The following is a 17,091-nucleotide window of genomic DNA, read 5'->3' on the forward strand; positions in this document are numbered from 1 at the left end:
GTGTACATGAGGGTCTGCTCAGCTTTGTTAAACAGAGCAGGCCGCAATAGTGAAATACACTTAGAAGGAAACAATCTCCTCCTCTCCATTAACAGACTGAATGGACTCTCCCAGGGTATCTGAGACACACTGAGCAGTCCATGCAGGTAGCTAGGACTTACTGTTTCTGAGTGCATCCTTGTGCAGATTTTCCATGGTCATCCCAGCTTTAAGACTGGGCTGCAAGTTATTTGGAGCTGCAGCTCTTCTGTTGTGCACAGGAAAGATGCCACTAGCATGCGTTTGACATCTTTCCTAATGGTCTTGTCCTAGGCCCTGTCCCTGAGGCTGCAGGAATGTTCAAAAGAGGATTCCTAGATTCAAAGGCCAGAAGGGATTACTGTGATCATCTACTCTGAGCTGCAGAGCACAGGCCAGAGACCTGCCCCCAAATTATACCTAGAGCAGAGTTTTTATCAAAACATCCAATCCTGATTTAAATATTGTCAGTGATGGAGAGTCCACTGCAACCCTTGGTAAATTGTTCCAATGGTTAACTACTCTCCCCATTCAAACTTTAGACCTTATTTGCAGACTGAATTTGTCTGGCTTCAACTTCCAGCCATCGCATCATGTAAGACCTTTCTCTGCTAGACTGAAGAGCCCATCATTAAATATTCCTTCCCCATGTAGCTACGCGGTAGACAGAACTAAAATGTCACCTGATATGATAGCACATTGGGCTAAGGAAAACCATGAGCAGACAAGGAAGCTGGTGGTATGGGGTTTACAGGTCAAGAGCAGGGGTGTGGAAGTCAAGGCTCCTGGGTATATTATTCCTGGATCTGCTTCTAGCTTGCTGTGGGGTCTTGGGCAAGTCACTTAACCTCTCTGTGCCCTTGTTACTCCACCCGTAAAATAGGGATAATAGTTCATCGGGTGAGTTTTAATTAATTACTGTTTGTTGAGACTTTGATATGCTTGGATGAAAGTTAGCATAGAAGGGTAAGGTGTGTCCTACCCACAGCGCAGGTTGTTTTTTTAAGCATGGCGCTTGCACAAGTGGGGACAATCTATTGCCCTTGTGTAGAAATGTAGAATTCTGGAGATGCTAATTACTGGTTTTTAGCTACAGTTTGCTCCAGTTACCTCTGGAGCAGCTTCCTCCTAACCAAGATGGCTGACATCTGTGATAAACGTTATTCGTTTCCATTTCTTAAATCATGCTAAAGTTGCCTCTGTTATTTAGCCTATCATCTAGCATTTCACTGAATAGATACATCCCCAGACATCCTTATTCGCAAGGCTGTGTGAATCCCCTTCAGGAGAAAGGCCATCTTTAATCAATTCCAGGAATGCAGCATACTATGCAAATGTTCAGAATTCACTGCACATTAGGTTAACATCTCCAGTGAACAATCAGTTGTGTATGATGAGTCAGTTAGTTGAGATTTTTCATCTTGTATGACTGGGGATCAGCCCCATAGCAGCTAGCTGAACTTTTGATATCACTCATGGTAGGAGATCAGAGCCCAAGTTCTCTTGATAACAGGTCCATTTCAGTGAAAGCAGATTTCCCCTCTTAATTAATCGCCCCTTAATTTCACCAGGCACTTTAGTATTGGGGTTTCCTTGGGCTCTGCTCTGGTAAACAGCAGCAACTTTTGGAGAAGGGAGGGAGGAAGGCTGGCCTTGTGGTTTGGGCACTGGACTGGCATTCAGGAGAGCTGGGTTGAGATTGTGGCTGTGCCACAGACCCCCTGTATGAGCTTGAACAAGTCATGCCTTTTGCCTCAGTTTCCCCTCTTCAAATTGGGAATAATACTCCCTACTTCACAGGTCAAGGGGGTCAAATACAGTGGTGGGCGGGGCCATGCATGCCCCTAGATAGATTGAGTCTGTTCTCCACAAATCTTCATTTAGAAAATCTACAACAGCAGCTCACTATCTACTGTGGAGTCAGTAGACAATTTGCTAGATAATTATTCTTGCAAAATGATGACTCTAGAAACGTGTGAATTATAGTTAGGGTCTGAAGCAGAAATAAAACTGTGTTCAGCTGGGCAGAAGCGAGACATGTCCCACTCGATGTTGGAGCACAGTCCAAACAGGAGGATGTGGGGGGGATGGGTGGATAAGAGGATGGGTAAATTGGCCTTGTCATATCCAGGTTGCCAGCTGGAATGCAGCTAGGCTGGGAATGACCGAGTGACGTTGCTGTCTGGTGACTCCCAGGTGCTAGTGTGAGATTGGGTAGAGCTCCGCTCCACCTTTGGAAAAACTTCTGTGACAGCTTATTGGCAAAGAGAAGCCAAGGACTGAACGGGTGACTGATCTCACCCCTCTGGTGGCTCCGCAGCTCAGTCTCAGCGTCTCATTGGCAAGGGCAAAGAGGAAGCGCATCCTGCACCTGCTCTGTGGACAACTAGATGACGTCAGTCAGTCGGACACTTATTTCCCCAAGTACCAAAAGTCATTCTCAGTGAAAAGGCGGAGGTAGAGGGGGAGAACATGCCATGATGTGCATCAACTCAGTGCAGATAGGGGCTTAAAATGAGCTATTGACTTACTACAGAACATTTTAGGGACTGGAAAGAAGGCAGCTGCAGCTTTGAAGAGGATGCCAGGGGGAGGGGCAGGTTCGTTGGACTGAGAGAGACACAATCCAGCTGGTGTGCTAGTTTCCCATTGGAAGTAATTGGTTATGCATTTACCAGTGTTGTGATGGGGGTGAAAATAAGAGCAAGTTGTGGCCAGCAGGTCTCTGACTCCTTTTCTGTCACACACATGGGGATTTGCTGGCAGTAAAATCTGCCCCAGTGCTTCAGAGAGGTCAGCTTAGCTTGCCACTGATTTTAATTTAGGCTGAAACATTTACACTTTCTTTAACTATTACCGGAAATGTTTGCAGGGGGAGAGAGACAAAGAAAAACTTGGCATTAGAATAAGCCAGAGCAAGGCCAGGGGGACACGAGGAATGACCAATACAGTAGTGCCATGGCAAGCCCTGGGGAAAATGCAGTACTTAAGGGGCAAACTTGGGACCAGTACCCCGGAGTGGCCTGAATGTTGTCTAAGAAAAACAGCCAAAGCAGGATAGAGAGCTGCTGTCTAATAATACTGTACTCCGGGCTGCCTTTTCACGTTCTGGGTGAATTTGCTGATGAAAGTGAGGAGTTAATAGCCCTGACTAGGGCTGGTGCCGTGTAACTTCTGCCATGCAGCTCTGCCAATCCTGACTTGTGGCACCCCCTGTTATTCCAGTCTTGGACTGCCCCCCATTCCCCCCAGATGCTCTGCCAGTTCACTTTAGTTCTGGCCTACAATGCCCACTGCTATTCCAGCCTCTCACCTACTTCTGCTGTTGCATCTCATTCCTCTCCTAACTCCTGCTATTCTAGTCCTGGCCTTCTCTCCTCAGCAGAAACTGCCAATCATGCTAAAGTGGGCTGTATTATCCATTGCTGATAACTAACAAGGATAAGCAATCACTGGAGCCTGGACTGAGCCCAGGAAACTCGTGTCACTGTTGTCAAGGCAGCTGCTGACCTTTTGTAGGTCTCCAGAGGTAAAAAGCCAGTGCATTGAACAGCTGTGCCACCAAGCCTCCATCTCCATACACTAGGTTCCAGAGAAATGGGATCAGGTTCATGCTACCTGTTTAAGGACTTTGCAGTTGTGTAGGCCAGGTGCTGGGGAGCTAACATGGGAAACTCAGTCTTGTCTGTGTGCATTCAGTGCTCTCCCTTTCCCAGTGCACCATAAATAAATTCTCCTAGTCCATCCTAGCACACTGTATCAATCTTGTTTAATAGACTGGAAAGCTTATTGCATGGCGGCAGGTCGCAAGGAGTGTCGAGGTGATGGATTGTGCCTTCCCGGAGTCGAGCGTCGTTGATGTATAATGAAATATTTATGATTTATTCCAGCTAATAAACTGGAATGAAGTGTGTGATGTATGTGAGCAGATGGGAGAACTATTGATGCAGTTTTCATTGTGTGTGGGGGGAGGGGGCAGTTTATGTCCCTCTCAGACATACACACACGCGCATGCACATCCCTTCATACCAGGAAATGCACACTTCACTTCTGTGAGCATGGCAGAGCTGAATTCCATTGTTAATCTTTAATTCTTTCATTTAATGGTTTGCCACCCCTTGCCCTCCTCCACACCTGTTCCGGAGAACAGGAATCCTGTAGTTGTAGCCAGCTATTCCTTCTGAATTTTAGACTTTGGGCTTGATGTCCAACTGAGAGCTGCAATCATGATCCAAACTCAGTAAAATAACAAGGCCTTCTACTTCTCCCCCCATGGCCTCAGTCAGCTGGGAGGCTGGAGTAGCATCCCCACCATGCTGAGCTCCAGAACTTTATGCTCTTGATGTTTCTGCGTTACCTACAAAAATCGTGTTCATGTGTTCCCCACACATTGGGAATTCCATAGCCAAAACAGAGGAAAATCCCTTTATTTCATCCTCTGCTTTCTGTATTTTTTATAGAAAGTTGATTTGCAACAGTGTCACCTGGGTTGTAGTAGGAACTGGATGCCCATCCCTTAGATTTTATACTTCTTGTAATTCTTAGGATGTTTTTTCTGCAGTCAGGAAACAATATGGGAATAGGCAACACAATTTTTGCATAGATTCCAAGGCCAGATGGGACCATTGTTATCATCTGCTCTGGCCTCCTGTATAGCACAGGGCAGAGAACTTCCCCCCGCAAATAATTCCCAGAGCAGAGCTTTTAGAAAAACAGCCAACTTTGATTTTAAAATTGCCAGTGATGGAGAATCCACTGCGACCATTGGGAAATTGTTGCAGTGGTTACTTACTCTCACTGTTAAAATTTACACCATATTTCCAGTCTGAATTTGTCTAGCTTCAACTTCCAGTCATTGGATTGTGTTAGACCATTCTCTGCTAGACTGAAGAACCCGTTATTAAATATTTGTTCCTTTTGTAAATACCAATAAACTGTAATCAAGTCATCCCTTCACCTTTTCTTTATTAAGCTAAATAGATTGAGCTCTTTGAGTCTATCCCAATAAGGCAGTTTTCTAATCCTTTAAGCATTCTCCAGGCTCTTCTCTGAACCCTTTGCAATGTATCAACAACCTTCTTGAATTGTAGTCACCAGAACTGGACACAGGATTCCAGTAGCGGATGCACCTGTGCCAAAAGTAGAGGTAAAATGGCCTCTTTACCCCTACTCAAGATTCCCCTCTTTATGCATGCCGGGATCGTAATAGTTCTTTTGGCCACAGCATCACCATGGGGGCTCGTAGTCAGCTGATTATACACCACAACCCCCACGTTTTTTCGGAGTCACTGCTTCCCAGGCTAGAGTCCCCCATCCCATAAGTATGGCTGACATTTTTTGTTCCTAGATGTATATACTGTATTTACATTTAGCTGTATTAAAACACACATTGTTTGCTTGTGTCCAGTTTACCAAATGATCCACTCTGAATCAGTGACCTGTCCTCTTCATTAATTACTACTCCACCAGTGTTTGTGTCATCTGTAAACTTTATCAGTGATGGTGTTACGTTTTCCTCAACATCATTGATAAAAACACTAAATATTTTAGGGCCAAGAAATGATCACCGCAGGGCCATTCTGGAATGCACCTGCTCAATGACAATTCCCCATTTACAATTACATTTTGAGACTATCAGGTAGCCAGTTTTTAATCCATTTAATGTGTGCCATGTTAATTTTATATCATTCTAGTTTGTTTAATCAAAATGTTGTGTGGTACCAAGTTAAACGCCTTTCTGAACTCTTAAGTATGTTACATCAATACTATTACCTTTATCAACCAAACTTGTAATCCCATCAAAAAAGATATCAGATTAGTTTAACAGGATCTATTTTGATTTGCATTCTTATTAATCAAGTCCCAGATCAGCCGCTCCATTACCTTCCTGGGATCGATGTCAGGCTCACAGGGCTATAATTACTTGAATCATCCTGTTTACCATTTTTTAAATTGGCCCAACGTTCACTTTCTTCCCATCTGGAACTTCCCCAGGGCTTCAAGATTTATGCAAAATCAACTTTAACAGTCCAGTGAGCTCCTCAGCCAGCTCTTTTAAAACTCTGGGATGTGAGTTAACTTCTTCCTCTCAGCTGATTTGGCTCATAAAAGTATATAAAAAAATGAATGCTCTAGAGGAGGGAGATCAGGAATTGGTGTCCTTCCTGTCTCCTAACACAAGAATAAGAAGACAGTCAATGAAATTAAAAGGTGGGAAATTCAAAACTGACAAAAGGAAATGTTCTTCTCACAACTTATGATTTAAACTGTGGAACTTACTGCTACAGGAAGTTGTGGAGGCCAAGACCTTGGTGAGCTTCAAAAAGGGATTAGATATTTATATGGATAACCGGAATCTCCAGAGTTATAATAAATGACAGCAAAAGTTTTGGAGGGCTGCTAAACCTCCTGCTTCAAGGGTTAAGACAATCTAAGAGACAAGGATGAGATGTAATGTGAGAGGCAGATTAGCCCACAACAGCCTAATGCAGATCACTTGCATCTTCCACTGAAGCATCTCGCACTGACCACTGCCAGTGCCAGAACACTGGACTAGACAGACCTGGGGTCTGGTCCAGCCTGGCAATTCCTATGTTCCTAGGTATTTTAGAGACCAGAATAAGAGATGGGCAAACTGAGGCACAATGATGTTGGGAGCCTGATTTTCACTATTGCTTTGCACAGCTCGGTTAACTGGAGAATACAAAGAGCCGGGTATGCGTATAACTGGCCTTTGCTCTGCCCAGTTACCTGTTCTGTCTGCAGACATATGCACATGCAGTTGCATGTCCATTTGTGAAAATCTGGCCCCGAGTCCTAGAGTCTCTGGTACCTTTGTTCACCTTGCACCCTTCAGCTCCGGGGAGCAAGGAGCCCTTGCTCAGAAACGCACAAACTTGGTGGTAGTGCTGGGATAAGCGCTCAAGAATTCCTGGTTCCTAGCCACATACTCCGTCTGCTGGACCAACCTGCCTTTTAAAATCAGTCAATATATTAAACAGTAACCTGGGCTGCCATAGTGTGACCCCAGCCTGCCACTAGTAGCACAAACCCAAAATAAAATGAAACAGTCAAAGGAAAGGTACGCACAAGAGTCAACAACAGGGTAAAGCAGCTCCTGTTCAAAGCCTCCCACACACCATCTAATGCCCTGTACCATGAAAAAGAGACAAACCATGTTCCACCCCCTCAGCGTGCCAGAGTTGTCCCCCTGCTGTTCCTTTTTCTGCCTAATTAGTTCTCGTTTGCAAAGACCTTTGAGATCCTCAGATGAAAGGCACTGAAGAAGGACAAAGCGTCATTATTTCTGACTGCCTCAAAGAAGGGCTCCTCGAGGGTCTCACAGCTGGGATACCAATTGTCTCGCCAACATGCTAATTTGGAGAGCCCTGTGATTCTCCAGGTACAGTTTGTGCAAAGGAATCCAGTAGGGAGGACGCCTCATTCTGTCTTTTCCCCCTCGAGCTGAGAGATCGCTGTGCCAGCTAAACAGCCAGCAGCAGGAAATTCCTATCAGAACTTGTAAAGGAAAGCTTCAAGACTCACAAAAGAGCAGGCTGCAGACCCATCAGGATCCTAGTATCAACACCGCTTCAGAAGAGGCACAGAGACTTCCTGCTAGCAGCCAGCAGCTTGGGGCTTGATCCACAGGGTGTATATGTGGAATGTCCCTTCTACACTGAGCTTCCCCAGCTTGGATCAGAAATAATTTCCCATCACTTTGGCTGGCATCTTGTGTTGGCACTAGCATTACTGTTAACACCATTACTTTTGGCGTTCACTGCAGTTCCAGTAACCTGGGGATGATGGAGATCTTTTAAATGCCATTTAAATTCCATTGGAAAGTCTGTGTGTCAAAGGAGATGTAGCGGTATCAGGACCAGCACAGGAGATGCACCTGGTTTGTGAGGCAGCTTTGAAACCGTAAACATTCGTCTTTCACTGTGATCCTGTCCTTATGCCAAACAAATTATATCTGATTCAAAATGTTTCACATGTACAACAAGCCAAAGCTCTAAGCGGGAACAGTTCGGTCGTAAAATGAAGTGACACCTGTCAAAACAGCCATTGGGCCTGATTTTGAAAGTCCGCCTCTAATTTGTTTAAGCAAATGGGAAGATGTAGCTTTGCACCTGCAATACCTGACTGGGCCCACAGTTCAGGGAGTTAAATGGCTAACTCATGTCATTTGCTCCCACAATTAATGGTGAGCACAAAATGTAGGCAAAGTTCGTTGTGAGTGTAAAATTGTGCTGGCAAAATTACAGGGCTGGGTTGAGGACCACTTTACAAATGGGGTCCCAAAGTGGTTAGGGCTAAAGCCCTCAGTCCGGTGCTTACATTTCCGGGTTAGGAGCCCAGGTTGAACGGTTGGGAATATCTTGGGTCTAATCATGTTTTGTTTAATGCTGTTAAATGGCAAACCCTGTTCCAATGTCACAGTGTGGCTGGGGCTAGCTAACAGGGCATTGCTAGGGAGATGTTTAGGGGGAAGCTCTTCATATCACTGAGGTGACCTAGGTGGAAGCAAGGCTATCCACAGAACTAGCTTAGAGCACCCGCTCTCACTAGCTTCTGGTAAGCTGAAATATTTCCATAAAGCCAAGTGCCTGGCATGTATCTATGTCACAGGTGGAGTATTGTAGCTGCATGGGCTCTGCAGGGTGGGCTCAGCTCAGCTCACACTGGGTTTCATGCTGATCACCCCGCTTAGGCCAAACAATGCTCCTTTCTCCCACTCCACTTTCCCTCTACTGCATTTTTCCCCCATAGATTTTCTACAGCTGATCTGCAACCTTCTTCACCAGAAACAAATAAATGAGTGAGATAACGAGGGAGCTAAGGAATAATAAGCCTAGAACCTTAGAGAGTGAAATTCAACCCTCAAGGCCCATGTGCCGCTCAAGTCCTGCCTCATCACCGAGGCCCTCTGCAGAGGGGTGAATTTCACCCCGTGAGCACTGTAGGAGCAGAACGACACTAAGAACCACCAAGAGAACTCAAGAACCCTTGGAACAGCTGGTCACAGTATTAGCTGCCACCGTGGCAGGGAGTTAAAGTCACTCACTTTTTTTCTTTTTGCTTATCTACAAAATACATTTCCTTTCAAGCTGATGTTTCGCTGCTTACTAATGTAATGGCACAAGAGAATGGCCGTTAGCCCTGTTCCTCACTGGGTGAATTATCAGAAGTTCTAATTGGGATGACCAGACGTCCTGATAAAATCTGGACTGTCCTGATATTGAGCAGGTTGTCCTGCATCACGACCAAAGTACGGTCGGGACACCATTTGTCCCGATATTTTGTTTTGGGTGCAGTTTTGTTTTGTTTTTCCTTGGGCAGCGATGACAGGCACGGGGAGCGCTTTTTCAGTTGTTACACTCACCCGGCACGTCCGGGTCTTCGGTGGCACTTCAGCGGCGGATACTTGAATTGCTGACGGGCTTCGGCGATTGTAAGAATTGAAAAGGCGCTCCCCCTGCAGCGGTCCTGATATTTTGTATTTAGCATCTGGTCACCCTAGTTCTAATGCCATTTGGAGGTCACCTCTGTAGAAATTAAAGTGGGCCTTGTATGTGGTTCTGACTACAGACTGTAGGTTCACAGAGCAATGACAAGGCTTCCTGTCCCCATGTCTGAATTGTGAATGGAGCTTCCTGTGATTCCTACAGGGAGAGCTGTGCAACAAAGGGCTTGGAAAATACAGCTTTGAAATAGGTGTCTTCTTCTGAAGCCATCAGTGCCCATTGCCTCGCCTTCCCCTTTGCACGGTGAGTAGTTGGGCCTTTGTGGGCAGCTCCCCACTGCACAAGCACCCTCTGTGCATAATTGGAAGTAAAAATGTCATCTAGTGATTGCAAAGGCTGAACATTTAGATGTTTGATTTCAGCAAATGGCTGAACACTGCTGGTGCAAAAGGGGACACCAGAGTAAGGCTGGGTTTAATCAGGCCAGCTGTGTCCTAATGTCCTACTTTCCTGGCAGCATTTCACTGCTGGGGTTTTTTTCTCTACAATTTGTGCTAGCTCTTCAAGCCTGCAGAGCCAGTCTAGCTACCAGAGCAGGGCTGGGGCCTGTTCCGCCTCAGGCATCGTTGGTAAAAGAGGCAGAGAAGTTCTGATTCCAGGTTTTTTCATGTTGCTGCTGTACAAAGCAGAAAGCCTGCAGCCTGGTTTTCACGTGCCCGGCTGGGTTTACGGGCTGTGTTCCCTGTAAGCTGCACACTTGGGCGGCCGCCCAGGAGAGATTCAAATGCCGCCCAGCTGATTAGAGCGCACACACAGCCAGCAGCGTGTGTTCAGGTGCCCCTCCCTCCACATTGCTCCATCCTGCAGCTGCTCCCGGGACCCTCCTGCTGGCTGTGCAGAGTGGAGGGAGGGTGCTGATGTCAGGGTTTCCCCCTGCCCCTATACCCCATCTCCGCAGAGCAGGGGAGAGGGGACAGCTTGGCTCAGGTCTCGGAGCTGCTGTGGTGAAGGGTGAGTGACTGAGTACCTTTCTTAAAGTTACAGTGCACTGTTTCTGAGATCTTCCAGTAGTCATCTCACACAGTCTCTGTTTTTTGTTTCTACTGGTGGCACACATCCGCACATACCTCGGTGCACATAACAAAATTTATTCTGCACGTGGATAGAAAAAATTAGAGGGAACATTGTTTATGGTGCTGGCAGATAGAAAGCATGTCTTTGATTTGTAAACTTCATGGAGAATGCTTCTGGAGCTGGCCAGGAACGTCCCTTCTCGGGGCTGATGGGTATGCACTTGACATCACGTGTTGGAATAAGGCTGGCCTTTATCTATAGGGACCATTAATGCAAAAAAAAAAAAAAAAAAGTTGTAAATAACATAAAGAAACTGACAAAATCCAGGAAAGTCCAAGTTGTAATTGACAAGCCGGTATGGTGACTCAGTGTTCACTGGTGTGTCAGCTCTGCGCTCTCAGCACCACCAGTTCGTGTTCCCACTAGGGACTTACGCTGACACTGTCATTACATCAAAGATTGCAACATATGTTTCTGAGGACTCCCTCCTCCTTCCGCCCACATGTGCCTTTTATTTCCAGACACCTGGGTTCAAATGTGCCCTAGGTCAAGAGTGAAATGAGATTAGTGCTCTCACTCTGGTTCCCAGTGGAGATTGTCTCTATCACAAAGCCGTCCTGATGCAGGACTTACTTTGTTGGCAGGCTCTGCTTAGCACCATTCTGTAGGGCTGATGAACAATGTCACTGAGCAAACATTTCTCAGCTACTAGACCTCTAATTTAATTCCTCACAGAAGTTACACATTTCAGCTAGCAGTATTTTTTGGATGACTTTACAAGTTACAAAACTCTTTACACATCACTGAAATCCAACCCATCTGTTTGTACCAGTTCCTTAACATGTTGTTCTGTTCCTTCCTTGTCTTTGTTTTGGATACTAGAATTCCAGGAACTGGTATGTAAAGATACCTTCTCCGCTTGTAGCAGGGCAGAACATTCATGTATTTTGCCTTTGATGAATTTCTCATTGTCTAATGCCAAAGCTGACTTCGGCTTTGCAAAGTGTTATGGGATACTTAGCATAAGTGAATGGGATTATAGAAGGACAAAGGCCAATGTAGTTCATGTAACTGCTAGAAATACATATATACACAGTATAATGATAGAGTGATATTATGTGCTTAATGCGTATTAATACATGTGATGTGGATAATACATATTGATAATGTGATACATATTAGCCCATCATATATTGGTCAACAATATTGCTAACACTCTGTAATGGGTGATAAAGTTGACCTAATCATTCAACTCTTAACATAGTTCTGGCTCTGGCAGAGGGGTCTGCCAGTGGTGAAGACACTCCATTCCAGTTTTATCAGGACAGTTTTTCCTATGCATTCCTGCTGTCCCAGAAACTTCTTTCAGGAAACATGAAATGTCCATGTGTTTCATTTCATCAGCCAAAATGTTTGTTATTTTATAAGCACAAAATGTTTGTTCATGACACATTGCTATCCCCTGTAGAAGTGTTTCTGTGTTTATCAGGAACAAGTGATCCAATAGAATGAATGCTCAGTGTGATGAACAGTGTTAGGAGTGAGAAGTCTAGTAAGTGTAGACATGCTTAGCGCTGTCCTTCTGCTCAGAAAAGAATGTTAATGACCCTTGTTCAGTGTGTCGTCATAAACTCCTTCAGACATTGACACAGACATATCCTCCATTCTGAAAAATCCACCTGTTAGGGTGAGTCAGTGGGTGTGTTTTCATGTTCTGCGGGCGCTGAATGAATGGACTCGCAGCAGATGGTGGAGTGTCCAGCATTCAGACACCGCAAGGAGGCCCATGGGTGCCTCAACAAGCTTCCAGCACCAGATATGGTTTCCGGGTCTGAGGGAAAGCCATTATTTTATTTTAAGTCTGCATGTGGGAGGGGGACAGTCATTAAACAAACAGCAGCATCCTCTTAACTAGTCTCACTGGAGTAGGAAACCCCTCTTGGCAGGGAGCCATCTAGTGCTCTGTTGTGCTGGATATACTGGCTTACTTGATAGGCTGGTAGCAGATGGCACAGGGCAGAGGGTAATGCGCCTGTCCTCTGTGCACCGCCATTCCCCAGAGCCCTGGAGGAGTGACACGCATAGTATGCCCTGTCCTGTCCACAGTGGAAGGAATATCCAGTCTCAGCAGCTCAGGATTTAGAGAGAAGAAATATAGGAAATATAGGAAAGGGAGAGAAACCAGAGACAGGGAGAAATCACAGAGCATGTCCCTGGGGTTAATAGCAGTAATAATAATACAAAGTAGTAACACTGCTGTCTGAGGCCAAAGAGTGTTTGCATCAGACTAGGGGTGTTGATACTGGTGGGACAGGAGCCATCACGGGGTGGAGAGGGGGGGTCCCAATCCCTTCTCCCAGTGAGCGCCCCCATTTGCCCCTGGTTTTGTGCAATCTGAGGTTACTGTTACCTTCTTTTTCGTATTGCTTAGTGACTATCTGGGAAAGTAGCAGCCCTGGGTGCGGCTAGTAGGAAGCAGAAGTTTTTTGAGAACCTTCCAAAAGTGGCAACATGGAATCCAACTGCGATCTGGCTTCTGGCCAACCAGAGCAAGAACAAGTACTTAGCTTGCTGAAAAGAGTGTCTGGGGCCATTGAAGAGATCAAAGATGCCCCAGGACTCTGGTGACCTAGCTTGCAAGGGTTACCTGCATGAGGGAGAGCAAACAGAGTCTTCTCTCTCTCTCTCTCTCTCTCTCTCTCTCTCTCACACACACACACACACACCCCACCCCACCCCACCCCACCCCACCCCACCCGGTTCAAGACAAAGGGGTGTAATTAATGCCTTGCCACATACGACAGGAGGGTTGGTCTTGACATCACAAGCAGAAGATGGTGAAGTTCCAGGAGGAGGGTGAGCAGATAAACCCACTAATTTTCAGAGGGTGCTACCCAAAGATCCCATTTTTGATACTTAGCAGGCGCACTGCTCCCCCCTGCTGGGCCAGCCTCGAAGAGGAAAAACAATGGCTTTCCCAGTGACATTGCTACATGCATTTCTTAAGGAGATGGTCATGAGAAAGGCTGGAGAGCTGAGAAGCCTTCCCTGTTGACCCACGCACCTTGGGATCATGCCACATCAAGGGGATAGCAGAGATGCTTTAGAGCAGAGAGCTAGATCTCCACCTGGCAAAGAAATCTGCAGTTGTATTATTTCCTATCTCACGACCTTCACAGGAGCGATCAGGGGCATAATTTCCAATCTGCTATAGAAACAGAGAAACTTTCTATCAGATTTTCTAGTAGACCTTTTACCAAACCATTAGCATCAGCTCCTCGTCCCAAATAGCAGCCATCGAGGAACTGGGTCCACTCCAGTCTTCTGTGCTGGGTGTTATATTTTCTCAAAGCTGGGCACAAACACTATCCCTTGCCCTGGGTCAACTTATGCCCAGCCCATAGTTGTGAACTCAGCCTTCCCCAGTACACAGCTAACAGCAAAGACATTTTGTGTAGAACCCTCTGTTCTGAACCCCCAGTGCTTTCTGTCATTCCAGAGGAGCTCCCTTGTCAGGAGTGGCTGAACCCACACACACTAGAATACTGCACTGCAAAAGGGGCTGTCTGCCTGCTAATCTGTGGTGGCGGTTTATACTTCTTTATGGTATCAGAGTTCCTGCAACAACGCTAAGCACACCTCTAAGAGCTCTGTCCTGCGGTGCTAGACTAACACCCCACCTACAGAGCGCCTCATTCAAGGGAGCGCAGCCCAGTTAATTCAGATAAAGCTGGAGATAAAGCTATGGGGGAATGAGTGATCTCATCAGTCACAAGGTACTTTCACTACTGACATGGAGACCTGGGTTCAGATACATATCACATCTCCAGCTGAATTCATTTGGTGGACTTAACCCATTCCTATTGAACAGCTGTCTGTTTCACAAAAGTGGCACCGTGTGCGGAAAAATGGCAGCTCCACTTTGTGTAAATAGTGACAGGTGACGTGGACACCGCTGTTTGCTGTTGAACTAGGTCAAAATTCCCTCTCTTCCTGTCTTCTGTTTATGAATACACCCCCAGTCGCTGGCTGCAAGCACCTGGTTCTTCACGCCCACTCCTCAAGTCGCATTTCAATTAATGTTTAATTCTATATATCTGTCAGTCTCACAGACTGCCCTGATGTCTAGAAAACATGGTCATTTATCACATGGGGCATGAATTCCTTTCAACCGCCAAGAGTCAAATATCAGGAGAGTCCCTGCTTAAAAAAATTCCCATCTCTTTAAAATATTCAAACAGCTCTTGATATACATGGGCACACTTTGATTATTGCACATGAGAAACCAAAGTCAACACAGGAAAATCTGGGGATAATGTATCGGTTCCTGGTTAAACTGAGGGAAGTGACACATGCAGATATGGTATGTGGACACCCGATTCAGTGGAAATGCACATGTTGTTGGAATTGACCCAGATTCAAAGCCTGGATCTAGCCGCGCAATTTCCAGGAGGAAGCATGGTCCTGTGACACTCAACAGCAACTGCTCCAGCAGACTCAGGTGCATGATGCCTGGCTTCAGAGAAAGGCCAATCCAGAAGTATGGCATCATCGGAGAGGGTGTGTGATCCTAAAGGCTCCATAGAAGGCAGAGGAGAGGGAATCCTCATTGTTAGGGCCCTAGCAAATTCGCAGCCATGAAAAATGCATTACGGACCATGAAATCTGTTCTGCCCCCATGAAATCAGGCCTTTGGTGTGCTTTTACCCTATACTATACAGATTTCACTGGGGGAAACCAGCGTTTCTTAAACTGAGGGTCCTGACCCAAAAAGGAACTTGGGTCCTGACCCAAAAAGGGGGTCACAGGGTTATTTTAGGGGGATCACGGTATTGCTGCCACTCTTACTTCTGCGCTTCTGCCTTCAGAGCTGGGTGGCCAGAGAGCGGCGGCTGCTGCCACCTGCAACTCCTTTTTGGGTCACGAAATATTTAATTAGCTGAAATCATTAAATGTATTGTCTTTAAAATCCTATGACTGTGAAATTGACCAAGGTGGACCGTGAATTTGGTAAGGCCCTACTCATGGAGAACTAGAGCTATTCATCTCTGGAAGAAACTATTTGCAAGTCCAGAGATAGCCACTGAGCATCATGGCACTGGTGGGTCTGTCTGTGCCCAGCCTGGGACCATGCACCAAGATACCCAGAGCTGAGCACATCGGAGAATCAAAGCAGTCCCTTTGGATCGCTTCTTGCTGCCTCTTTCGCTGAGACCCCAGGCTTTGCAGCATGGTTGGCTGAGTTTCCTGGGGCAGCTGATAGTGGCTACAGTCTCTCTGCTATTGAAGCTTTTTGGGGTAGCCTTGAATACTGCTGGCCAGCCCATTCTGCAGCCATTAGGCCAGACCTCCCACGGCTAGGAGGATATTCTGAGCATTGTGGCTCCCTGTGTCCTTTCACTTACCAGAGTTCCACTTTCCGAACCAGCGTCAGAACCAGCAGGGGGAAGCAGGTTAGCGCCGGGGGCTAGCCAAGGCGGGCTCTTGAACTGCAGCAGTGCTGATTTCAACCACTCGGGCCTTTGTCTGAGGCTCCTGTTTCATGAGCCGTCTCCTTCCGATTTGAGCTTTCCCGTCAGCAGTGCAATCAGGTCCGTCAGTGAAACCACAGTGGGGAATCAAGCTCAGTGTGCGGACACAATGCAACTTTGTGTCATTAACGAGAGAATGGAGATCGACGGAGAGGTTAAAGCTAAGAGTTCTCTTGTGCTCCTGTCAAAAGTCGGCAATTGAAGTCAGTAGTCCTGAGACACTCTCCCACCCAGCTCAAAGGGTGGCAAAGGTTCTATTAGCAAAATGTGACTAATCATGTTAAGTAGCTATCGAAGTGCAGCCCAGCTTGTTAAGCATTTAGCCAGGCTGTGCTGGGATGACCTCTCTCCTCAATCTTCCCAGACTGCAGTACAAGTGACTAATTATTTGATCGCACCTGCCACACTCGCACTCGCTCTCTCTGAGCTCTCCAGAAAGAACCATTCTAATTCAACTCGCCATTTGGTAAAAATCTAGTCCTTGTAATGAAATAGCACTAGCCCCCTCTTTTCATCATAACCAGGCCTGGTGTGGGTGCGGTTAACCCCAAGTTTAGAAATCAAACCCCTCTCTAAACCCTCCAGCACTGTCTGTTGCGGTGGATGTAGCAGGCAGCACCTCCCCACACACATCAAACATACTCGTAGCAGGTGTGGGTCCCACTGGGAAAGGATTAGATGGGTTCTGCTGACTCCCTAAGGCAGGTAACTTGTTACCCTAACCAGAGGTGCAAGAGGTGGAGGTGGCTGTCTAAGGAGAGTGAGGAAGGATCTAGCAGTCCTGGTGCAGAGACCTAGGAACAGCCAAGCCCAGGGAAAAGGTCTGAGTTGAACCTCATGCTTAATCATTGTTAATTGTCAATAAAACCAGGAGGGGTGAGTTGGGAGTTGATCTAGTGTGTGGATTGTGTCCAAGCACATGGGGAAAGGTACCAGCCCACAGCAGAGATAATGCATCTTCTTATTTGTACTGCTTTCAGATTCAAGATTTTTTATTTAGA

General features: G+C 46.3%; 1 protein-coding gene across 8 annotated transcripts in view; it reads left to right on the plus strand.

The window, feature by feature from the left end:
- Positions 1–17,091, plus strand: part of ACSF3 (acyl-CoA synthetase family member 3) — a 104,025-nt gene that overhangs the window by 78,823 nt on the left and 8,111 nt on the right. For 2 of the 8 annotated variants that reach the window (XM_043494840.1, XM_043494842.1), the window contains one exon: positions 12,991–13,227. The exons of the other annotated variants lie outside the window; for them this stretch is intronic. In XM_043494840.1, coding sequence (XP_043350775.1) covers positions 12,991–13,009 — 19 coding nt within the window. In that variant the 3' untranslated portion in view covers positions 13,010–13,227. Of the gene's footprint in view, positions 1–12,990; positions 13,228–17,091 lie in introns of those variants that run through there. 8 annotated transcript variants of the gene reach the window in all.

This window comes from Dermochelys coriacea, chromosome 12, assembly GCF_009764565.3.
Source record: "Dermochelys coriacea isolate rDerCor1 chromosome 12, rDerCor1.pri.v4, whole genome shotgun sequence".
NCBI lineage: Eukaryota > Metazoa > Chordata > Testudines > Dermochelyidae > Dermochelys > Dermochelys coriacea.